General features: G+C 33.6%; 1 protein-coding gene across 4 annotated transcripts; it reads right to left on the bottom strand.

Moving 5' to 3' along the window:
• Positions 1 to 2,551: 2,551 nt before the first annotated feature.
• Positions 2,552 to 25,984, bottom strand: LOC110019801 (succinate-semialdehyde dehydrogenase, mitochondrial). 4 transcript variants are annotated; one of them, XM_020717638.1, is made up of 21 exons: positions 25,832 to 25,984; positions 25,622 to 25,744; positions 23,620 to 23,719; positions 22,801 to 22,849; positions 18,144 to 18,231; positions 17,920 to 18,030; positions 13,787 to 13,849; positions 13,576 to 13,686; positions 12,060 to 12,125; positions 11,897 to 11,974; positions 9,847 to 9,924; positions 9,548 to 9,614; positions 8,056 to 8,141; positions 7,733 to 7,765; positions 7,570 to 7,602; positions 7,254 to 7,354; positions 5,159 to 5,244; positions 3,974 to 4,080; positions 3,815 to 3,892; positions 3,447 to 3,522; positions 2,552 to 2,747 (listed from the first exon to the last, which is right to left on the bottom strand). In XM_020717638.1, the coding sequence occupies exons 1-20, from the start codon at positions 25,910 to 25,912 to the stop codon at positions 3,493 to 3,495; spliced, it is 1,569 nt and encodes a 522-aa protein (XP_020573297.1). In that variant the 5' UTR covers positions 25,913 to 25,984; the 3' UTR covers positions 2,552 to 2,747; positions 3,447 to 3,492. The 4 variants fall into 4 exon arrangements, with proteins under 4 accessions (XP_020573297.1, XP_020573296.1, XP_020573295.1 ...); XM_020717637.1 differs by having other exon boundaries at positions 2,552 to 2,754; XM_020717636.1 differs by having other exon boundaries at positions 2,552 to 2,771.
• Positions 25,985 to 26,053: the final 69 nt, after the last annotated feature.

Below are 26,053 nucleotides of genomic sequence, written 5' to 3' on the forward strand. Positions count from 1 at the left end.
ATATATATATATATATATATATATATGAATATATCGTTATTTTAAAAATAAAGTTAATTGAGTGATTACATTATCATTAAGGCTAACTAAAAATTCTTTATGATCAAGTACTTACACACCATAGTTAAAAATCATTAATAACTATTTGCACACTCAGAGATTAATAACTTCTACGCATACTCTATAACTTGCTTTCTAATTATGAAAGTTTATAAGTATTTTGCTTGTTTTTTTTTTAAAATTTTATTTTTGGGAGTTATGGTTTTATCATTATAAAAACTATTAAATTAAAGGTATTTTATGTAGTAATTAACCTTTGTAGAATAAGAGTTATACATTTGTTCTCCTTAACTTTTTTTTTAATTCTATTTTTATTTTTTTTATCTTTATCATCAAAATTCTCCATAGTTAGAATTTTGATGCTTAATTCATGAAGAAAATACTTTGCCAACATATAATCTCATTATTCTTTAAACATAATTTGATCAAACATATCCAAATAACCATCAAGTATGTTTGAAGATAAGATCAAAAGTTATTAAAATCATGAAGTAAATAAAGTTACAGAAATTATATTCAAACCTTATTTGAACTATGGTGGAACAGTATTTTTTTGATGCACTCAAACGATATTCGATTAGTTTGAATAAGATATGAACATATTTCACGTCATACTTGAACAGACATCAAAATACAATCTTTGACACTCATTCGAATTATTCTTTAGATCTCTATCAAAATGGTCTAATCTATAATACATGATGGAAACATAAACAATATTATTATGTAAAAAGTCGAAGTAGAAAGGGCAAAACATCATTCATAATATGCATAATGATAGATGTATATCAAAGGCTAACTTGATGCCTAATTTGATGCTAAGTGAGATAGCTAATGCATTTCCTCAATTTTGAGCATTATAAGCCATAGAAAATAAAATTTTGAAACATCACATCTCGAACTATTTGATGGCTTTTGAAACTTTTTATTTCTTTATAACACACAATTTGTATGTGCCAAATCCACATGAAAGGTCGGTCTATTTAGCAATGCTAATCATAGAGAAGAATGAGAGATTTATTCCTTATAAAATGTCTAAGTGCAAAGGGGATGTTTGCCATCTTTTGACATTGATTACAAAGTTATGCTACACATCATACCTAGGGGAGGAATGTTAGCTTAGATTTCAAGCACACATTTGTGGCTTTCCTTTTGGGAAGATTCCCCAAATAAAGAAACATTTTTTATTTATTTTAAGAGGATTTTGTATAAAAATTCCCCCATTTTTTCATTTAAAGAGAATAAAAGAAGTTCTAAATTTACAAAAATATCCTCAAATTCCTTTTATTTTTTTCATATTCATCTTGCTTTTAAAACCCACTAGTCAATACAAAATCATTTTGAGAGTTTTAAAATAACATATAGGTTTTACAACTACTTAAATTTTATTTTAAAACATATATAAAATAAAATATAAAATGTAAAAAAAAAAGGAAATTGATCCCAAAAAGAGATACGTGTCCAAACTGATGATCTGTTGATCAGATGAGATTGAAGCTATCTCAACCAATTATTGAATTCAACCGAAGAATTTGCGAATATTTGTTATAGGGAAATTCACATACACACCACAAGATTTTCATGTATTTACATATCAAACGCCCCAACCCTCAGTTATATATTTACACTTATAACATCGTGATGTCATAAACCTATGCAAAAAAATGTTTCACTTTTCTAAATGACTGTAATAATTATATTTTTATCTAATATTTAATATTTAATTGATATGCATAAAAAAATGAATTTATCGGTGTTAAATATATAAATACATAATAATTGCCAGGTACGTCTGTTAACACCCAATTATTGAATTTATAAGTAATTAAATTTTCATGTTGATAATTCAATCAAGCTCCCTCTTGGTTTACTTCGAGAAAGGCGTAATGTGTGTAATCAATCAAAAATTATATTACACATTTAGAGTCTGTTTGGAGCAGCAGCAGGTTATTGAATAATATGCTGATAAACTGATTAAAAATAATATGCTGACAAGTTATGTATGGTTGCTATTGAAAAATTTTATTTTTTTGAAAAAACCAAACCACTGTCAGAAATCTGTCACCACATCTAGATAGAAATAAACTGATTAAAAATAATATGCTGATAAGCTAGGCATGGTTGTTATTAAAAAATTTTATTTTTTTTAAAAAAACCAAACCACTGCCAGAAATCTGTCACCACATCTAGATAGATGCGGTGTCAAAACACTGCTTTCAGTGTTTTCAAAACACAGTTTACCCAAACAGTCTAGATGCGTTTTCAAAACACCAAATAAGCTGCCCCAAACAGACCCTTAGAACTATTAAAAAATAAAATTAATAAATCTTAACTAGTATCAACCAAGTTTAGCTGAAATGTGATGATTTATAATATTTTATAAAAAATAAAAAATAAAAATCTCAAATGACTCCTTTCTTTTAAAATAAGTGATAAAATTAATCTTAATTTCTGCTGTGAAATTAAGCATCAGAATAATTTATGCAAAGAATAAAGCAAAACAGCAGTCCAGAAATTTTCCATTTGTTTATAATTTATTCATACAATTAGTCCCTGCCTCAGGAAAGCACAGAAATGCAATTAAGAGAAAATTGATGACAGAATGGAGAAAAAGAGGGGGGAAAATAAACCTTCTGCACAGCTCCATGAGACAAATATAATCCTCTGACTGTCTTCATTTTTTGCTCCTAACAACTGGAAGTAAGAACCAGCTGTTTAATGTCCTGAGATTTCAGAATCAGAACTTAATAGAAAAAAAAAAAAAAAAAACCTTCAGTAATTAAATTTTGCACTTTGCATTCATCTCAGTTATTGAATTTTGATAATCAATTGTTCAAAGACTTCGTAAACTCCAGAAATTAGGTGGGAGAAATATAGAACAGAAAATAAAGCGAAATGTTTACATATCTTCATTCACGGGCGGAACTAAGGTATGTCTAGGACGGGCAATTTTCCTGTCTAGAATTAGTAATTTTTTTTTATATAAATAATAAAATTTAATATATTTTTCGTATGCAATTTAGGCAATTTAGTAATTTTGCCTCCTAGATATATTTTTTTGTCCAATACTTAAAAAAAATTAAATATTCGATGATTTTGCCCGCCCTGAAAATAATGCTTGTTCCGCCACTCTTTTCATTCCATCAATATGCTCCAAATAGAACTATTTTAAGAATACTAATTCCTTGCTAACTAATCTATTAGCTAACAATCTTTAATTACATAATACAAGATATTAAACATAGTATATTCTAATTACTCTATTAGATAAACATGGAATCAATATTTAAGAAGTGACATTATTAGTTAGTTTGTCTACGCACCACAATTATGAAAAAATGTTACCAAAAAAAAAAAAAAAGAGAGAAAAAAATATAAGTACACACCAGGAGCTGCAAAATTTTATTACCACCATCAGGGTCTCCGAAGCTCCTAAATGTTCCCAAAGCACACATATTTGATCTGCAGCCAATGATGAAAAGTGTCATACATTGGAGTATTGAAATAATAAAAAATCAATCTAGCAATATTTGGCTTGGCAATTACATATGGACCACCCGAAACATTGATATTTACAAATTAATCAACCAATACACGTGCCACGATCCAACAATTGAGAATTTGACAAAAATGAAAAATATGGTTTGGTGTATACCATGAATTTCGATGTTTGAGTGAGAATTTGAAAAATGGTTGTAGATTTGTAAATAGCATGTTTCGGGTGGTCTCTATGCAAATGCCAAAAAAGACTTACCTCTAAATACTCATCAATGCCATATTTGGAGCCTTCTCGTCCAAGGCCGGACTGCTTGACCCCACCAAAAGGTGCAACCTATGAAACAGAAAAAAGTAATATTTATGGAATTTTAACGGCTACCATATAAAATATTAAATTTTAATTCCAATCATTTACCTCAGTTGATATTAATCCTTCATTAATTCCAACAAGTCCATATTCAAGTGCTTCAGATACACGCCATGAACGGGGTATGCTTTGAGTAAATAAGTAAGCAGCCAACCCTGGAAAAATGCAAAAACAGATATTACAAACACAGCCAAATCGAAGGCGATAATTTGCATGCAAATTTCATAGTTTGGGGAGCAAATAAGAACTTTCAACATTAAAAGAAGAAAAAAAAAAGGTCATCAAAATCAAATCCATAAATGAAAAGTTTTGATAGTCCTTACGATCACCATCAATATCAATATGATGAAGAAAGTCAGTCATCATCATCATTATCAACAAAAAATATATATAAACACACTTTAAATTCCATATTTACGTGCATAGCACTTTAGTGTCGTAAATTTATACATGAAAAAGTGCTATTTTTGATGTGATATTCATAAATTTGAGTGCTACATATGTATAAATGAAAGTTTAGGCATGAGACATGTAAATACATAAAAATTGTGTGCTATGTATGAAAATGCCCCTTTTATACAAAAATCATGTTATTATCATTCTCATACAAACAATAAATAAAACTATTTTCATTAATATCATTCCAAAAAAAAAGAAAAGGAAAGATTGTGTTAATTTCACCTTCAATAATAAGGGAACGATCAAGAAATAATTCAAGCATCACAAAGGCATACCCTTCTCTCCAAAGCAATACTTTTACTTGAGAACAATGATCTATTTGTGAATGCGTTGTAAAGCCTTGAGGACGCAAGATGGAAATGGGTCAATTTTTTATAGATACATGGCACGAGGAAAGATTATTCGGGTGTACCGAATCATGTTGCCACATTTTTAATGTTTTTTTCTGACCGCATCCATTGCTTTGCGAAAAATACATAGAAGCAGATAAGAGAGCTGAGCTATATTTTAAAAAAGATTTACATACATACCAGATAATTCTTATGTATTTGCATATATAAAACCCAAAGTTTGATATTTACATGTATGACAGCTTGGGTGTCATAAAACTATGCATGAAAATGTGTATTTCACCTTCAAAAAAGTAATGATAGTAGCATTATTGATGTAATGTTAAAGATTTGAGTAATATGCATGTTAATATGAATGTTTAGGCGTTAGAAATGTAAATATATAATAATTAATTATATGCTCACAAAAATCTTAAAAGAGTACCTGCATTTGTGTCATTAGCTATGCTAATAGCCTCTTCTTCAGTTTTAAAACGCAAAAGAGAAGCAACCGGACCAAATATCTCCTCCCTGCAAAGAATAAAATTGAGATCTGAGAAATTATGAAATTATTAAACAGGAAATAACTTTAGGGAAAACATTAACTCATAATATTAGAACACTTGCTTTGTGAATTCTTTTTTGTTTCACCTTTTCACAAGGGTGTATTATAAGGAAGCCTACATCAGATCAACTAGGTATACTCATAAGCTCAATGGCACATAATATAATAACCAAAATTTGCTAAGGTACAAATAAAAAATTACCCCAAATAAATTATACTTAAAATTTCAATTTTCTCATTCCATTGCATTCTACTTTTAAAAATAATCATTTTAATATATAGAATTACATGCTAGTTTTCAAAGATGAAGGAGTTTTCAAATTAATTTTGGATTTTGATAAAATTTTCCAAAGGCTTTTATTTAATAATAATGTTCACAGATTTAAGTGGAATTTCGGTTTTCCACTTTTCTTTACAGCTGATAAAAATTTTAAGAGCTGTGATAAATTAAATATTATATATATCTATATTTATCGAAAAGCTAAGAATTTAAACAGTTTATCTTACCCAGCCCTCAGACAAATAGAGAACAACCAGGAAAGGAATAGAGGAAACGGGGTGGAAATAGAAAGAGGAGGAGAATAGGAGGAGAGGGAAGAAGAAAAAGAAGGAAAAGAAGGAAGAAAGGCTGGTAAAGTGAGAGATTTTATTTTTGATTTAAAAGTAGATTTTGGGTTTATTTTTTTTCCCTGACATTGAATTCTAATCAGGGTTGTAAATTTATAAGCATGCGTAATTGTAAATTCTAAAACAGCAGATGAATTCTTCTCAATTTCTTGTTTTTGTACTTATATGTATAATAAACTAATCTTTGAAATACATTGTAAAATTTTCCTATTATGTAATGAATATTTACAGTTTGTTGTTCATGATTAAAGGATCACGTGGAATTTTAGCTTACAGACTTTTAAGTGTATGTTTTTTAATTATATAAAAAAAATTTAATTGGTAATACTATTAAAAAAATCTAGTACATACAATTTGCTCATTTGCATACATTTATTTAATGTTTTTAAAAAAGAATCACATATTTATTAAATTATCTAATTATAAAAATATACGAAGCTTAAGAAATCTTATATTATGAGAAAGATTTAACAAAAATATGCTTCTCATACTTGTGCCAGTAGGACCAAATGAGACAATTGTCTTCTATAGGGACAAAAGGCCCTCAATGTGGTTCAATAGTGATAATGCTAAAATTCACCTGGGCTTTTATCTAACTAGATGATGTAGCATTTAGGTTAAGTATATGATGGACACTAACCTAGATAACCGTATATGACATATTCTGAAGCTAAAATGAAAAATAAATGTTAATTACCAATCCAAAATCAATTCCACTGCTATAAAACACAAAGCACCAACTAAAAAGAGCACCTTTTACCAAATTGAATGAGAACCTTTATATGCAAAATAGATAATAATCTCGTGGTATGTGTAAACAAATTGTAAACCTTCTGAATAATCACAACCTAGAAGCAAATGAATAAAGTAAAATGGGTACGAAGTGAAAAAAAAAATGTGAACGATCAAAAAGAACTATGGTAACATTTAAGATGAGAAGTTTGACACAAAAAAAAAACCTGCATGTTGACAGCAACTATAGTGCTATAAATAAAGGGCTCAAAGAAGTAGACTATTGCATAAATGCCCCCCCAATCAAAAAGCACGTATGGAAACTTAAATAATTAAATATAATAAAGCTGAAAAGTTGTCATTTAATTACACGAGTCTAATTCAAACTACTTTAACCATAACATTATTTAAAAACTAATCATTCCAAGGAAAGAAGTGTAATTTTGGAGGAAATTTTAAGTTTAAAGCCTAGTATTTCATTAGTAAATGTTGGAGTGAAAGAATCTACACTTTATTTTACTTGAAAATCACAAATTAGGAAGGATTTCACAATATTTAATCAACAAAAAATGAAGACTTCCGATTAAATGAAACTAATAAAATCAGAGAGCTTTACCTACACACGAGCATTTCATTATTTGCATTTCCAATAACAGTAGGTTCGTAGAATGTCATGCCAAGACTGTGCCTCTTCCCACCAAGAACGATGTTAGCCCCCTGGAAAGATAACGATAAGCTAATGCAAGCAAATGGAGTTTCCCCATAGAGATATCTAAAAAGATATAAAATTGTAGCTTCCCACTTCACCAAAAATATTGTAGGAAGCACAGATAGCAGAAAAGATGGGATATATGCAGGAGATTTGCATATTTTTATATCAAAAAAGCAGATGAAAAAAATATTAATCACACCAAAATTTCATTATTTCATACCTTGGAGGTAGCATCTTTGACTAATCTCTCAACCTGCAGAAAAAAATTTAACCAGCAACCAAGTCAAGGCCGAAGTGCTCAGTTGATAATAAAATGAGTGCTGAAAATAGCATTATATAGAACTGAGAAGATTAACCATAAAAAGTACAGAACGTTAAATAACCTTCTCAACCGCAGTTTCATTGATTAATGGTCCCTGCAAAAAAAATTAAAACCAAAAAAAAAGAAAAATAAGAACGATCATTTTACTCAGAACGATATGTTGGAAAAAACAATTTAAAAAATCAAAATTGCAAAAAGGAATGCTTAGAGCACAAAGAATAAAAGAGTAAATTTGGATGCAATCAACAATAAATCTTCCAAAATTATTTTACTCGTGAATATGAAACCTGAATACTTCAGCTAGAAAAAATTTTGCTGATCACATAAACATTTACAAACTTTTGAAGCAACCAAAACATCATGCTGAATTGAAGCAGCTAATACCTGAACGACACCTTCTTCAAGACCATTGCCGACCTGCAACTTCTGAACAGATTCTGAGAAAGCCTTTGCAAATTTATCATAGATGCCTGCATATAAAAATTTGAAAACTTTAAAAGGATATCATCCTGACGAAAAAAGGGTAAGTTTGCACACGTGACATTATCAGCATGAAGAATTCTTTAAAAAAAGTCAATCCAACATATGATTTTAAGGACAGAAATCCATGAACCTTCCAAAAAAAATTTACCGTTCAACTTTGGTATCAATCATGATAGCTAAGCAGGAAACAAAAATCAACTGCAAGCTCCAAAGTAAATTCCAAAATAACTAAATTTGCAGCATTATCACGGATGAATCAATTTTACAGCATGTTGTTTACTAGGGACCATACTGACCAACATGGGCAGACCAAGCTCATATGAAAACTGGCCAATGGTAGACCTAGCTTACTTGGATGTGAGTGGACTAGACCGATTTCCTTTTTAATGTAAAACACCCCACCTTTAATAAAGATATTCAAACCGAATAAGTTTCAATCTAAATACCAAAGATGTGCTTGACATTAGAGCCGGTTTATGTGTGCAAGTAGTGAGGCTTGAAAAAGAACATACAATAGACATAGCATAAAATGTTCATCGATCAAAATATATCAATCATCCAGCAATAAATAATAAACATGGCATTCTAATTGAACTCAATCAAAACATGCTCCGAGAAGTCTTTCAATATCCTCAGCATTTGTACTATTTGTAATTTCAATAAAATTTGAATTTAAAATTTTACACACGATACTCTCTTCCTTTATCCAATGCATCCTTAATTGGATAGCTACCACTTTCTCACTAAAATGAAGTGGGCAAGCCCCTCTCTTCCCTGCTTTCTCTCCCAAGAGAATTCTTCTCCTTGATCTATCTAAATCTGAGATGAAAATAAGGAAAATGAACTATTTCTTATGCAAGGAAGGAAAAGGGAAAGAAGAAGAGCATTTTTTTTTGTTTTTTTTTACGAAAAAAAAAATGATCTAAAAAGGTAAAACCGGAAGAAATCCAAGAAGAGAGAAAGAAGAAAGGAAAGGAATTAATCATCCAAACCTAACAATAACTTTTAGTATTATTTATCGAGTCTAGTTTCCACGACATAATTTTTAACATCTTTCTGATAATTCATCATACACACCTTAATTAGCTTAATTCCCTATTTAGTTCAGGCCTTCAAGAACAGCCTTAATTTCGCTCATAACTTGTAAGGTGCCATCAACACAAGCACATAACTCTAAAGCCTTCTTGTAAAATTATTTTGCAGAATATCTCAAGAAAAGCACTAAGCTATATCCCCAAAAACATCAAAGATTAAAGAGAATATTCTACATTTGACACGCTCCAATCAAGAATCTTGTCAACAAAAACATCTTTATTTTATAAACTTTCGAAGAAGCCATAAATATAAATTATGTTCCAAAAGTATAAATTAGCTTATTAAAAAACAGATTTACCTTCTTGAACCAATATCCTATTTGCACAGACACATGTTTGTCCGCTGTTGCGGAACTTGGCTGCAAGCTGCAGAAAAGGTGATGCATTGTTTTAGCAAAAATTCTTAAAATTTCCGCAGGCATTGATGGGAAACCGTCCTAGTAGTAGCTTAGTAGTTACTAAATATAAGCCTAATTACTTCCGAGTAATTTGCCTGCTTGAAACCAAAATCAATACACTTGGCACTCAAGTGTTCTAAAATATTTATTATATATAAACATCAGCACAGTAAAAATTGAATAAACCATGAACAGCTTACAGTTCCTTTTACTGCCACATCTATATCTGCATCATCAAAAACAATGCAAGGGGCATTTCCGCCAAGCTCCAAGGATACCTGGCATCATTACATCATCAATAAGTGCTAGTGTCCTTAAATAATCACGCATATCATCACATCGTAATCCAAATTTTAGCAAAATTAAATTGGCAACAAAGGTACCTCAAGTGATTTAGAGTTTTGATGTAAACCAAATATACACTTCAATTTTACTTCAGTTGCCTTTTTTCATTCATTATTTTATATTAGTTTACTTTAGGGCCAGTTTGATTTGCTGAAAAAAAAATACAGAGTGAAAGAAATATGGTGTATTTGAAACATTTTACAGTTATTTTATTTGTTATAAAACCTTTACAAGAGAATTTGTTTTTTAATATTTGATTAGTTGTAAAACAAACTTCTCTCACTCCTTAGCTAATTTAAATTTTGAATGGTGTTGTAAGACTTTCAAAATGTTCTAAGGTTTTGTGAGGAGTAATCTTAGCTAAGTTTAAATCAAGAGGTTCATATTTTTGTGGATCTTGACTGCTGGTTTGAAGTTTGAGCTTGAAAGCTTGGTGGTCAATAATTGGCTTGTTCTGTTGATGGAATCTTAATTTTACTAGTTGCATTTTCTAGTATCCTCACAACTCCATAATTATCACTTTGCATCATCCCTTAATCCACTACAACCAAATTCCAAACCTTAATCTCTCTTGGTTTTGGCTCCTCTACCAAAACCTAGGAAATCAAGGCTCTCGTTTTGGGCCTTCACCTCAACATTCCAATATCTCCTTACATTAGCCTTCCCCCTCCACCCACCTCCATCCCTAAGCCATACCCAAAGCCTTGAACCACCATTGCAAGGCTAACCCACCCTTTGAAGCCTCTATTATTTCAATCCTCCAAAAGGTAAATTTTTCTCCCAAAAAAAAAAAACCCCCTTGCACATCTCATATAAAGATCTTCCGACCACCCTCATCTTCTTAGCTCTCTACCAATATTCCACCTCATCATCACATCCTAAACAACCCTTCAGCGAGCAGCCCATACAATCCTAAAACATCTCATAACAGCCATTCCACCATATCCAACACAACCCTTGGCTAAGAACACTCAAATATTTAAGGCCCACAAAAAATTCCCCTATAAGAACCACCTCAAACTCCTCATTTTAAAGCCCTTCTATCCTCACTTTAAATACTTCTAATTGAACCTATGTGCTCACACTTCGTTTCAACCTCATAACCAGTAAAATCACATCAAATGCCGCCACAAGAAGCCCAGATCCAAGTTGCCCCATCGATTGTTTTATTGCAAAGTTCAGTCATTTAAGCTATTAAGCCTGTGATTTTAGAAATACAAGAAAAAGACTGAAGTAAAATAAAATAGATAGAGATGATGATATAACTTATATAGTAAAGGTTGTATAGTCAAAACAAGTAAGTATCTCAATACTATTATGAGATAATGAACATCTCAAGGTTAAAGCCTATAATTTTGAAACAAACAATCCAAGTGTCGTGTGATAAGGATACCATTAATATCCCTGTTGGGCATAAAAATGAGAGTTTAGATGAATGTGAGGCAAAACTAGATTAGAGAAATTAAGAAATATTTATTAGAACAATGGTTCGTGACATCTAAAGAAGACAAGGTCCTTAAAAAAACTAGGGTAATTTGAAATTTGTGTCAAAGGGATTAATATGGAAGAGAGAAGAAGGGGTAAATGGTAACAATAAAATTAAAAATAAAATCATAAAACTAATCCAAAAAGGTCATGGAAATGATGGTGATAATCTAAAGGGTAAGGTCATGGAAGTGATGATAATAAACTAAAGTGTTTCAATCCGCTTAACATGTTTTATAGTTTTTTTATCATTGCACAGGCAACATTTAGAAACAAAATTAATGAAAAAAGCAACTAATCAATAGAAAATTTAGCAGAAGCATCCATGAAATCAAAAAATTGGAGCACTGCAATTCACGCTAATTGTAAAATTATGTTAAGCAGAGGAAATCAAACGACAAAGCTAACAGCAGAAATTACTTTTTTAACAGTATTCGCTGAGCCGGCCATTAGCTTCTTCCCAACAGCTGTTGAACCAGTGAATGTGATCTTCCTCACCTAATTAAAATGTTATGATTGCATATAGTTCAGCAGATAGCTACTAGCACTTATATAACACAAACAGAAAACAAACTATAGAAACCTGCGTGCTTTCTAATAGAGCATCGCCAATTTCAGAAGCATTTCCCAGTACCACATTTAATGCACCCTGAAAGATTTAGAAGGTTAAAGAGAAGTACAAAAATAAATGTGTTTTTAAAATTTAGACGAAATGAATAACAACATTTAACAGCTAATTTCAGCAAACATTGGAATCAAACAGTACAATTAAACATTTAATGAAATATTGATAATCATTATTCACTAGGATACATCAAAATGAATATTAAAGTAAAAGATTAGCTTCAATTTCCAAGATAAGGCTTCTGGGAAAAACAATTGATTAACGTATAAAGGAAAATTGATAATTATCTTCTTAATATTAATTGTAATCACTAACAGCTTTTTGTTGAAAAATAATTAAAATAAAGCTAAGAGAAAAAAAAAGTAGCTCGATCTTTTGATTATCGAACTATATTTTCTCTCCATGTCCTCCTTTCTTTTATGATGCTACTGTAAAAGTTGTCCCTCCTCTTCCCCTCCCAAATGTACTAATCCAATATACCATTTTCTGCCAAAGCTCCAGCGTCCACTCCATTCCCACCTCCTCTAACACATAAATTCTTCTTCCTCTTCTTTAAAGCCAGCATACCAAGACAAAGGGAAGAACTCCGGAAGGAAGAAGCCTTTTTTTTATATGAAGATGACGATGATAATGGTGATGGAGATTGTGATCTACAAGATAAACCTACAACAAATTTATCGCCTTCCTCGACTTTCCCCACAACCACACCACCAATTACAAAACCCTGAAAGATTTTCAGTCTGATGTGCATTCAACCGACAATGAATGTGAAATACATCTCATCCAATCTGCCTTCCCCCTCTTCCTCCCATAGCGGCTGCCTCTCCACCACCATCACCCACATAATCTCCTCGGCCAACATTACAAACCCTTACATCCCAAAACAATCACTCTCAAATCCTAAAACCTTATAATTCAAAAATTAGATGGACACGTTGAAAAGGTTACCTCAGTGAAACTTTGTTTAATTTGGAATTCAGTTAAACTTTTTTAAAATGAATTCCAATAGATCTTTCAGAATGTAACTGCAGCGCCAATCATCAAAGCTTGAATGTGTCACCACGAAAGAATCCTAATTATAGAATGATGAAAGACAGAATTTTATAAAGACGAATTTCATCAGAAGCCTATCAAAACCAATAATGAGGGTTTCTGGTTAATAAAAGTTAACATTATTCAGATTTATGAAAAAATAAACATAAGCTAAATCAACGAAACATTCAAAATAAAAATAACTAGAGGCCCTCTGTGAAGATGGAAAACCAAAATAAGGAACATCATGAAGTCTCTAAGAAAAACACGAGACCTATTAAGATTAGACCAGATAACCTATAAACTCGCATCCCACAAACAACTCACTAATACCCTTTTAAGATTTAGTCATATCACTACCCAGAAAGTTCGAAGCATTCAGCTCAAATCATATTCCATCAAGGAGGTAAAAAATTAAGTAATAAATAAGTTAGAAAGTTACCGGTGGTATTCCTGCTTGAAGTGCAAGTTCAGCTGCAGCCAATGCTGTCAATGGAGTATACTCTGATGGTTTAACCACTAATGTGCAACCACAAGCCAAGGCAGGTCCAGCCTGATGTATCAAAACCAATGGAATGACTAACACAAACATAAAAATATGGCAATTAGAGAATTTCTAACATAAAAGGACCAATTTTGTTGCATATAAGAACCTTCCGCGCAATCATGCCCAGGGGAAAGTTCCAAGGAGTAATTGCACCAACCACTCCAACAGGCTGCAGAATATAAAAAAATCCATGAACTCAAATTGGTAGAAAGTCAGGTTTTAGTGAAGAAAAAAACCACAAAAAAGAAGCAAAATTAACAAACATATTATGCAATTCTTATTTATGTACATATCTCGCACCTAAAACTTCTTATTTACATACAAAGCACTCTAGCGCTACAAATTTATGCATTAAAGGGTGTATTTCACATTTAAAAAGTGGTAAAAGTGCTATATCTTATGTGACATTAAATAATTGAGTAAATACGAAGTTTAGATGTGAGATATGTAAATACATATGAATTGTGTGCAATGCATGTAAATGCCCCTAAAAAGAATTGCATATGCTATACAAAAATTAGATTTTACCATGACCAAAAGGAAAAGAAAAAATATCAATGGTGAGGCTGCTACGGGTAAGTAAAGAAGCAACCTCCAAGAATTTAAAAAAAAAAACGAAATTGTCTTCTGTTATGTGAGCAAAAATGAGCTTTATTTCACAAAAGAAAAAGAAAATAAAAATAGCTATGAGGGCCATAGAACCATGAAACATTCTAAATATGTATAAAATCCAGCTAGATGCCTCATTAATATTCTGGCATATATAGAGCCATACAACATTTACCAATAAACCCCTAGACTTCTTCTATTTACAAACATAACTCTACATTAGATACAAATCTAAATAATCCCCCTCAAGGTGAGCGAAAGATAATCACGAAGCCCATCTTGTCATATAATCTAGATACCTCCATTAGGCTAAGTCCTTTAGAGAGGTAGTCAGCCACCTGCTCTCCAATAGCTACACGACTTAGTTCCAACAATACGTAATTCAACTTATCCTTGACGTAATCTCTATCAATCTTCACATGTTTAGTTCTATCATGTTGCACCTGGTTGTTAGCAATGCTGATTGCCGACTTGTTGTCACACCACAACTTCATTTGTGTGCTTTGATCCACTTTGACTTCAACCAATAAGGCTTTCAACCACATCATCTCAGCAACTTCTAATGCCATGACCCTGCATTTTGTCTCTGTTGTTAATCTTTCTACCACTAATTGCTTCTTATTTTTTCCACAAGAACAAGTTGCAACCTACAAACATGCAGTATCCTTATGTAGATCGTCTATCATCAGCATAACTTGCCCAATCAGAATCACAAAAGCCCTTAATACCTACTGATGTGTTGATAATTTTACACTTGATGATACATGTATTTTTGTATTGTATACGATAATACTGCACTTTGAGGAAAGTTTTATGTTATTTTTGCAGGTCGTGGCAGGAAAGTGGATGAATGAGAATCAAAATCAATTGAATTAGAGATTAAAACAGAGCTGATCACTGGGCGCCCAGATGCCTGGCCACTGGCATCAGTCCCCCCTCAAATGGAGCAAAAATCCTGAGAAGACAAAAAGTTGGCACGGCTCCTTAGCGGCATGAGTGCTGCCATCGGCGCCTAGGCGGCACAATTACGACACCATGACACCGGTCTTTTGTGGAAGAATTTTCAAGTATGTGGCGCCTAGGCCCCAACCTATGGGCGCCCCGACGCCGGTACCCGAAAATTGATAGTTATGACAGTTCAAAACTTGGGTTCAAGGAGAGATGTATAAAGTGCTCGATCATTATGGAGGGTTTTTTCACCAATTTTCTTCTGTCAATTCTAGAGGGAGAATTTTGGAAGAGAAGGCCACACAACTTCAAGGAGATTAGGAGAGAAGAAAAGAGAGTGTTTCTGAGGATTGAGAGAGTTTATTGATTACTATTGGAGACATCTTTATCCTTTATTGTGAAGGAGATAAGTACAATTAAGTTATATTTTCTTCTAGATTTCTTTGTAAAGACTTGGTTTTTTATGTTTGTTCATAATACAAAATTTGTGTTGATAAAAGCTGTCATGAATAGTGAGTGATTTACTTAATTCTCTCTTTAATTATGATGATGATTGGATAAGACTAAAAGTTTAAGATTGCTTGATTTTATTTGATTTTGAGTGTGTTGAGTTAGTTTGTGAACTTAATTTACCTTCTGCCTAGGCAGTGGATTGTTAAAACATTTCGTGAATTCTGAGATTCGGAAGGATTCTGTATGGAACAAAGAAGTTAACCACTTTAATTCATTTGAATAGGGATATGACCAATGCGTCTAAGCAATCTTTTGAGGGATATTTTCTTGTGTGCAAATCAAGAGTTTAGGGAACGAAGCTTGAGACTGCTAATCTTCCTTAGTCTACCGAAAGGGGATATGAAAGAATTTTTCTCCTAATTGACACTATTTTTGAATCTACTACTTAGCTTCATCCATCACTTGATTAATTAAAGAGGGAAATTTTTAACACTTGAATTTTCTATAAGATTTTTTTTGTTAGGATAGAATTGCTTTTTAAATTTAGGATAGATAAACAATTGAATTAGTAACTAAAACTTTTGAGGTAGAGGCTGAAAATAGTAGGCTAAAACTTTTCCTTCATTGAGCTTTCCTTGTTCCCTTTTGGGATCGACAACCTTACTCAAACTCGGCACTATTGATACGTCACGTATACTTGCATGAGCACCCGTGCTTTGCAGCACGTGATGCATGTAAAGTTTTTGATCTATCGTAGGGTTTGAGTCTAGTTTTCAATAGTACCAGGTTTATGAATGATATTTTGAATAAGAAGAGGAAGCTAAGTGACTTTGAGACCGTAGCACTTAACGAGGAAAGCAGTGCTATCATACAGAAGAAGCTACCTTAGAAACATAAGGATCCTGTGAGTTTCATCATCCCCTGTGCAATAGGAGAGAATTTTTTTGGGAAAGCATTATGTGGCTTAGATGTCAGCATCAATCTCAGGCCCTTGTCTATTTTTAAGAGGTTACGATTAGGAGAAGTCCTGTCCACTACTGTAACACTTTAGCTTGTTGACTGATAGTGGATTTAAGGCGGATAAGTTTATCTTCCCTGTGGATTTGATAGATTTAGATATGGAGGAGGATAACAAGATTATCATCATTTTAAGCAGACCTTTCCTGGCAACTGGTAGGGCAATGATTGATGTAGAAGAGAGTTAACTATGAGGGTAAATAATTAGAAGGTTACATTTAATGTTTTAAAATCTATGAAATTCCCTTCTGATTATGATAAGGATTCCTATTTTAGATTGAATCTAGTGCACCACCTTTGTAGAAATCAATTTCAAGAAAGTTGTGATGTTGATCAAGTAGAGTGGAGCTTGATTGAGGATGATAGTCATCTTTAAAGAAGAATTAGCTCTACTTTTAGAGGGAAGTCCTAGGATATACATGGAGAGGTTTGAACTATTGAAGAATCACCTCTATTTCTGTATGATAACACTGCACTCCTCGCCAAATGCTACTGTCTCAAAGTAACTTAGCTTCCTCTTCTTATTCAAAATATCATTCATAAACCTAGCACCATTGATAACCATACTCAAACCCTATGATAGATCAAAAACTTGACATGCACCAGATGCTGCAAAGCACAGGCTGTTCACGCAAGTATACGTGGCATATCAATAGTACCCGGTTTCAATCTGGTTATCAATCCCCAGACTATTGATAGAAATCTAGAAAAATTTTATGAGTATTTTATTGCTAGTTCCAGGACTAAATGTTACGCGCATTTTATTGTAGATTTTACAAAAAAACAAATTGTTTCACAACATTTATCATTAATAAAAACTTTTAAGTAAAATTCTACAATAAAATACTAGTAAATTTTGACTAAAAGATAAAAATCTCTTGGGAAAACAACCGAAGAGTTCCTTCTATAACCTATGTTTGGCGGAACACAATAGATAGTAAATGGAAGAAATAATCAGAAATTCAAGGTTGACTATGTATCTAGCAATATTTTATTGTTGAGTGATCAGTGAAAAGTCAACTGAAAATTACGATAGCGCTCATAGATATGCACAACAGCACAGACTAGCATGTCAAATGACCAAAAAAAAGTAGGCTTCATCTACATACATTAGAGCTTTAAATTGCAAATGACGGTACACCCAGAAAATTTAAAAAAATTGAAGCAACACAAAAGAATTTTTTACCAAATTCATAGATAAAATTTAGATACCTGCTTTATTACAAGTAACCTACGGTCATTCTGTGTAGTTGGGATGATGTCACAGTACACTCGCTTTGCCTCCTCAGCAAAGAACTCAATGAAACTAGCTCCATAAGCGACCTGTCAGCAAAGACAAAATTACCAGAGATGACCACAAAGTTACCATTAATTGAGAAAAATCACGTAAGAAATTGAAGAGCCTGTTTGTTTATCAACTATGTATAAGAAAATACCTCACCAAGTGCCTCCTTTAGAGGTTTTCCTTGCTCCAACGTTATAAGCAGTGCCAGATCATCCTTGTGGGCAAGTAAGAGTTCATACCTTAGAAAATACAATGAAGTTTATCGTTACTTCCATGAGCTATCGTCAAAAGTTGCTTAACATGCCCAATAGTTTCACATAATGTTACTTGAGCAAAAAAATAAGTTAGTGGTAAAAAATACAAGGAAAGCCTCTACGCCCACCCCACCGGGCATGCAGCTCATGGGGGATAGACAGCCTCCCTCCCCCTTCAGTTTTTATTAAAAAATAATAATAAGAATAAAACTTGCAATATTCTTGGAGAGTGTCTTATCTAAAATTTAATCTGCCTTTTGAATATCTGACCTAGAACTGATACCAGAGTTAACCCAAACCACATTAGGAAAAACAAATAGACAGTTACAATCAAATACATTTGAAAGTTTGCAAACACACGCCATGCAAACTTATGTTAGGGATGATCCCGGGTGAAGGTTGTGACAGTTAGAGGACTGGGAAAGGTGGTGGCTAGATAGGGAAGAGGTTTTTGGGTTGTGGATGAGGAGCGGTAGTGATTATGGGTGGCTGGAACAGCAGGGCAGCAAGAGGCAGCAGCCCAAACAGCAGTAGTTGGTTGTTTGGGGCGGCTGGACAGCAGGAAAGCAACAAAGGGGAGGCGTTGTGACAATGGCAGCAAGCTAAAATAAGGGTAAACAGCTGGTCAAGCGGTTACAACAGCAGAAAACAGCCTAGACGTTGTTTTGGAGAGGAGCAGCGAGCGGGAATGATGGCGTTAGCGGCGGTGAAGACGTGTGACTGCAAAATAGCCGAAGGACTTTCCAGAGGCCACGACGGCGATAAGGATGGTTGGACGACGAGGAACTACAAGAAGACAATAATGTGGCTGGTATCCAGCAAGGACAAGAAGACAACAATGTGGCTGGTATCCAAGAACTACAAAAAGACTTCAGTCGTCTCGCTGCCACAATGAGGAAGGTGTGGCACAAAGACTTCAGTTGTCTCGCTGCCACAATGAGGAACTACACCCTTCAGTCGTCTCGCTGCCACAAAGACTTCAGTCGTCCCGCTTCCCTCTCGTCTCGCTGCCACACCTTCCCGCTTCCCTCTCGTCTCATGGGAAGGGACAGGGAAGATAATCACTACCTGAGGGAAGGTGTGGCAGCGAGACGAGAGGGAAGCGGGAAGGGACAGGGAAGATAATCACTACCTGGAAACCAAGAAACAACTGAAGCATCAATTAGAACCCTAGAATACAACCCTCAAAGGTAAGAAGAGACATCGATGGTCCGATCCAAAACACAAAAAACTAAATTCCAAACCCTAATACAACACATATATGGGAAAGAACTAAAAATTAATAAAGGATAATGAGAAAGAAAGTATAAGAAAGGAAAATGGTATTATTTAGGCCCGTCTCCCTGTGGTATTGTAGCAACTACAGTACCGCAACTATTTTGGGCGGTAAGCTCCCACATCAATCTCTCAGGGTTGGGGAGCTTTGACCTCATCCTGAAAGCTTCCACCTCCTCATCGTATAGAATCAGGTAGGTCGTGTTGAAGGTGGTAAAAATATAGTAATCTCCTGGTAAGTTAATCATCTTGCATTGACATTCCAATGCACATCTTGATGGAATAGGTATTCATCGTGTTTTGGCACAATTACAAATGAAACTTTATGTGGATGGGTATCTTCACGAAACCAAGTCTCTAGTAATCAAATCTTAAATTGGCTCCTTCCGCTCTTTGTACTCGTCCAAGTGTATCTGATAAATACGTATATAAGGAGAAAATAACTTTGGGATGAAATCTATGACATTGAACCACACCAAAGTATAACCAATTAGGAGATATATCTTTTCCTTCTCTAAAAGAACCTAGATCTCATTGAAGAATTTTCTTCCCCATAGAGTTCCAAAGACATATTTCAAAGCAATAGATCATCCCTTCAGTTTGGATATCTAATGGTGGGTACACTGCAAAACTGAATATAACATTCGAATAACTTCATATAATCTTATAGACATGGCAAAAAAGGGCCTCATTCCTGACATGATAGATCTCCTTCAGCAGAGGCAACTCATAAAGTAACCAATATAATTGAAGTCTGAATTTCTCTTATCTGGAGTTATGTGTTTGATATCGTCTCCTCAAACTTATGACCCTTTTAGATATCTAATACCAGTTTTGTTGATGCTCCTCTCAACATCTGCAAAACAGTAGCTCAAAGCACCACAATCTCATACTCTGCATCAACAACTATTACCTCAGACTAGCTACCTTCTTAGAATAATTATCATGGACTTAGTTGGAGTCCCTCACCAGGGTTCAACTCGAATTGCAGGCATCTCTTCCTTCTAAGCTAGAAATTAAGAAGCCTCTCTTAAATCTTCATCTTCTCCTAGATCATTGTTTATCTCTTCAAATGCTCCATGATCTGCGAAAGAGACCATTCTCCTGGTTGCGCAATCTAATTCAGTATGCCCAAATCTATGACACTTGAAACACTTCCTGAAGGGGACAAATTTTAAAATATTGGTTGGTGCCCTCTAATTTCCCCTCTAAACCAGTGTCTCCTTAGGCGGGGTAAACTTGGATGTTCTTCTAGGTGTATACTGGTTGTAAGAACTTAGAATTGAACCCTGTCTATTCATTGTGATGAACGCCCGGTGATGTGGTCTTTATACTTTTGAAGTTGGTCTAAACATTTGATTTGTAGTGACCTAGTAGGAATTGGAGTTATATTTCCTATTTCATCTTGAACCAGATTTTGCCTCCAAAATAATGCACTTCTTCAGATTGTTGCCTGTTAGTTTCACTATTCTGTCTGGTAGGACATCCTGCCACTCAAATACACGTTCTAAAGTTTAGAGCCACTCGATAACCTCGCCCAGCTCTATGTGGCCATAGAGATATGATAAATTCACTTTTACTTCAAAATTATGATTTCTCAAATATTTGATGTCACATCTTTGAGGTAGAGGATCTCCATCCCTGAAATCTACTTGATGGAAATATTCACACCATTCCTTTAATCTAGCTAGTCGCCATTATAACTACGGGCGGCCCATCCAGATTGTCTCCTTTCTAAGATGGTAAGCTTCGGTTGTAGTTGGCGGGTTTTCCATTGCATATCCTATCTACAAATCCCCTGGACACCTGTTTGTGGATTGCTCATAAACAACATCATGTCATTTCCCCTCGATTATGTTTTCGGCGATTATCTCATTGGCGGCATGGCTAAGCTTTGGGTGTAGGCGGGTGGAAAAAAATTGATTTAGGGTTGCTAATTTCAAAAATCAGCAAGGGGAAATTAGGAGCGTCAAATTTTATACTTGGTTTGGGAATAGGAAAGAAAACTTTTGGGTGAAATTGGCTTAGGTAGGGGCGGATGCTAGGAAACCATATAATAAGACTAGAGCTAGACTAGCTCTAATCCAAATGATACCAGAGTTAACCCAAATCACATTAAGAAAAAACAAATATTATTACTGGAAGAAAAAAAACTGTTACAATCAAACACACTTGAAAGGGAGAATACGACACACGACTCACACTCACGTGAGGGTGAATCTCGGGTGAATGTGGTGATGGTTAGAGGGCCTGGTGAGGTAGTGGCAACGTAGGGAAGGGGTTTCCAAGCTGTGAATGAGAAGTGGCAGGGATTATGGGTAGTTGGAACAACAAGGCGGTAGACCAAACAACAACAATTGGCTGTTTGGGGCCGTTGGAGAGCAGGAAAACAGCAGGGAGGAGGTGTTGCGAAAATGGCAGCAAGCTGGAAACAAGGGAAACAATCGGTTGGGTGGTTGGAACAACATAAAACAACACAGACGGTTGTTTCCAGGTGGCAACAGTAAGCGCAAATGACAGTGGCAGCAATGATAAAGGAGTGTGACTGCAGGACAACCAAAGGAGGATTGACTAAATTGGGGACAATTTTCTGCCACCATTTTCACATAAGGAAATTTCCATTAATTCTATATTTTCAAGAATTAAATTTTAGGAATGTGATACTCCAAGAACTATCTCTGGATCTAATCTGTACAAAATAAATGAATGTACTGCAAATATTAGTTCTTCAATGTAATGCCAATTTGTAATCCAAGTACAGGAGTGAGGAGATATTCATTAAAGTAATCTTCTGTTCAATTCTGCTTAGAAGTTTCACATTCGGACAGCAGAACACTTGGTTTTTGATAATTGATTAGAAATTGGTCAATAATAATAGATTAAGGGAATTGAAGATTTAATTAGACTATTTGGAATTTACATGCCAACTTTAAACAATCAAAACAAAGGATTGCAATATTTTTAAGTTCTTGTAAATCATGGATAGAGTTTGAAAAACATGTCAGCTTACTGTAACTTTTATGTTCTATGACATTTGTCTTAGTTTAAAAAACCAATCTCATAAGAGATGCATATGCTTGAAGAATAGCAGGGCTACAAACCCCGTTCAATATCAATTTTTGAAATCTAATACATCCATTCTCACAATGAAAATGCTTACACAATTTCATAAGAATAACGCATCAATTCACCCCTAGAAAAAAACATTATGAGCGAGAAGGTATGCCTAATATTAGAAAGTAATGAAAAAAAAACAATTCCAGAATGTTTAACACATACCATTTTCTAAGACGCTTGCCCCTTTCACTTGCGCTGAGTTTGCTCCAAGCTACAGAAAAAGAAAATTAAAATTTACTAAAGAAAACAGGCCACTAGTCACATGCAAGTGAATAACCTCTAAAACTGAAAAAACAGTAACATATTAGCTTTTGACACGTCTAAAACAAAATCCAATGGTAATCGAATTTTCCTGCCTAAAATTGGCAATAATTTTGCAGCATTTAATACACAGCAAGCAGGATTATTTCACTAATTTGAATTTTTTTTTAATCTAAACTGCCTTTATTTTCTCTCGTAAGCTGCATATCAGGGAAACAAGACAGGAAAAATTAATTGAATAAATTAGACTTGCAAGTTGAATCAATGTGTTAAAAAAAAAAATAGATAGTTAATTAAAGCATAATGAAAGTTTCAATGTTCAGATAGATGTCTCAAAACTAGAAATAAGGAATTACAAGAAGGTTATTTTAAAACAAAGTTTGTAATTTCAACATGTACAACAGATGGTAGAGCACATACCCATTAAACATATAAATAAAATTAATACTGAACGAGAAGGAAGAATTAAGAGATGGGCCTAAAATAACAGTTCAAAAAAGATTTGTGAAGAAGAGGCAAATGGAAACAGATGGAAATGAGAAATTGAGCATGAACATGTATGGATATGTAAAAACTTGAAATAAGAAGTTACAGGATGATTATATTAAAAACAATGTTAAAATAACATAGCTAAAAGTTAAAAACAACAAATTGAGTGTAAGTACACAGAAGCCTAGAACTATGAGAAATGTATACCACCGGAAATTTCTAGTTACATACAATTGAAAGTACTGTAAGCTGATGAGATTGCATCTTCAGTCTCCTTCTTGCCCATGAAAGGGACATTTGCAAGAAGTTCACCAGTAGCAGGGTTTTCCACCTGTAGGATACAAAACAGATATCAGTCTTGAAATTTGTTTATATTCTCTTGATAATATATATAGCAAATTTTGAAAAATGTCTCAAGGCCATTGCTAGAACCACAAGAACACAAGGACCGTAAAAAATTCTGTTATTTTTAAGAGGATTGAATGCCAATGTGCATAATTTAACTGCAATAAACTCGTAGGCAGGCATCCATTAACTCAAAAATCTAAAATAACGGGTAAGGAACTAAATGACTATTAATATATTAAGAACTCGATTCTAACTTCATAATTACAGGAGCTATTTGATTGCAAGTAGGATTTAGTAAATCATGTAAATCTGGATTTAATAAATCATGAGGTAGTTAATTCTTGAACATTGTTTAGCATGATAGAGGCTAAATTCGGCTAAATCCTGATGAATTATTTTGTTGCTTGTTTCAGAATTTAAGTTTGTTAGTTCAAATATAATTTTAGTACTAAGTACTGATTATGCAATTATTAAGGCTAATTTTAATTTGAATTTTTATTATTTCAAAATATGTTAATTTTAAATAGTAATTTACTGAGCTAATTAATCATTGATAATGATTTTATGAAACTAATTAATCATTAATCAAAACTTCAAATATTCATTACAAAACAAAAGAGAATATCTCAATTAATTATTAATAAATGATTTATTAAGCTAATTAAAAACAATTACTACTTAGTTAATTCACATTAATATAATAGTTATTTAGCTGATTTCTATTTAACCTATATCAATTGCAATTACATTAATCGGCTAAATTAGCATAAGATAATATGATAATCAATAATAAAGTAGTAATCAAGTAAGTTCATTAAAAACAACTTCTATAAAACAATATATATTAATCATTGTTTATAAATTATTAAATTTATTGAAAATAAGATTTTTGGTTAATCAACGCCACCTTCCCCTCCTACTTTAAACCCAACAAAGCAAGAAAAAAGGGGGCCTAAATTAAGGGGCAGCCAGGTAAAGAATTTAAGTAGAATTTAACTTAAATTTTGCCAGACAACCAAAACAGCACTTTAAAATCTCGCATTCCATAAATTCGGTTTCTTCTAAGTTTTCTTATCAGTTTTGCCTTAAATTCTGAATTTCCTAAATCATTCTGCTGGTCGGATTTAGAAAATCCGGATTCACACAATTTACCAAGGCCGTATTTGGTAGTGTAGCTTTAATAGGATTTAGTCATGGATTTAGCGTAAATCCAATCAAACATAAAAGAAAAACAAAAATTTATTTCATCTCGGATCCGTTGTGAATCGGAATTAAGAATTTCTTCCTCCCTCGCTTGCAAGCTCATCTACATCGCACAGATTATCAGAATTATTGGATTTGATAAATTCTATTTAAGGTAAATTCAAGTTGCAGCCAAAATCCTCCTAAAGCAGCTAAAGACATTACCAAACAGCCCCTGAATAAATACACTGGCAAAACCCACCACAGCAAAAGATTAAGCTCATGCGCTAGGAGCTCAACTATGATTTCATGTCTACCATGAGATTATTCATCATTCTCGTATGGATCTTAGCAGTTATCCTGTCATCACCACCATATTACAGGCACTAAAAGAAGATCCACTACTGGCCCGCTAGTGGAATTAACAGCCGGAACAAGGGAAACATGCCATTCATTCAAAAAGCAAATAGATTACTAAATAAAATTGGACAAATTATGAACATGTCTCAATCCGTAAACAAAGCAGGAGCCCAGCAACCACACCCATTGATTCGAAAACAGTAAAATGAATGAAATATTTGCGTACATCAAAATACAAATAGATTTCCGACAGAATAAATAAATAAATAGATTTCCAACCAGAATGGCCGATTTTATAGATTCAGCATACGTTTTCCGTTGTTCAAAAGCAATAAAGCGAAACCTTAATGGTCTTTCCATCGTAAGAGTCGACCCATTTCCCTCCTATGAGACCTTGCGTCTTCAGCAGCCCTGACTCCCTCAGGCGACTGATTGTGTCGGAGGATTGACGCGTCGTGGTACCCATCTGCCGATTTGTTGATCAAATTGAACTGGGACGTGATGAAGAAATGTAACGGTAGTGATCGGAGAAAAGAAAGGGAGTAAAGCTTGCCTGGCGAGGAAGAAGGAGACGGAGGCGGCAGTATGTGGAGGGTAGGTGGCATCCAGTGAGAGCCACGCGGAGAAGCGCCATTACAGAGCAGTGATACAGGCCCTGCGCATATGGACACCTGGTTTCTCCCTCTGTCTCTTTGTAATAGAGTTGAAGATAACATAGAAATTTCCTTACTAGTTTTTTGTTTTTATCTTTTTTTTTTTTGTTAAATATTTGTTA

Source organism: Phalaenopsis equestris, unplaced genomic scaffold (genome assembly GCF_001263595.1).
Source record: "Phalaenopsis equestris unplaced genomic scaffold, ASM126359v1 Scaffold000078, whole genome shotgun sequence".
In the NCBI taxonomy this organism is placed as follows: Eukaryota; Viridiplantae; Streptophyta; class Magnoliopsida; order Asparagales; family Orchidaceae; genus Phalaenopsis; species Phalaenopsis equestris.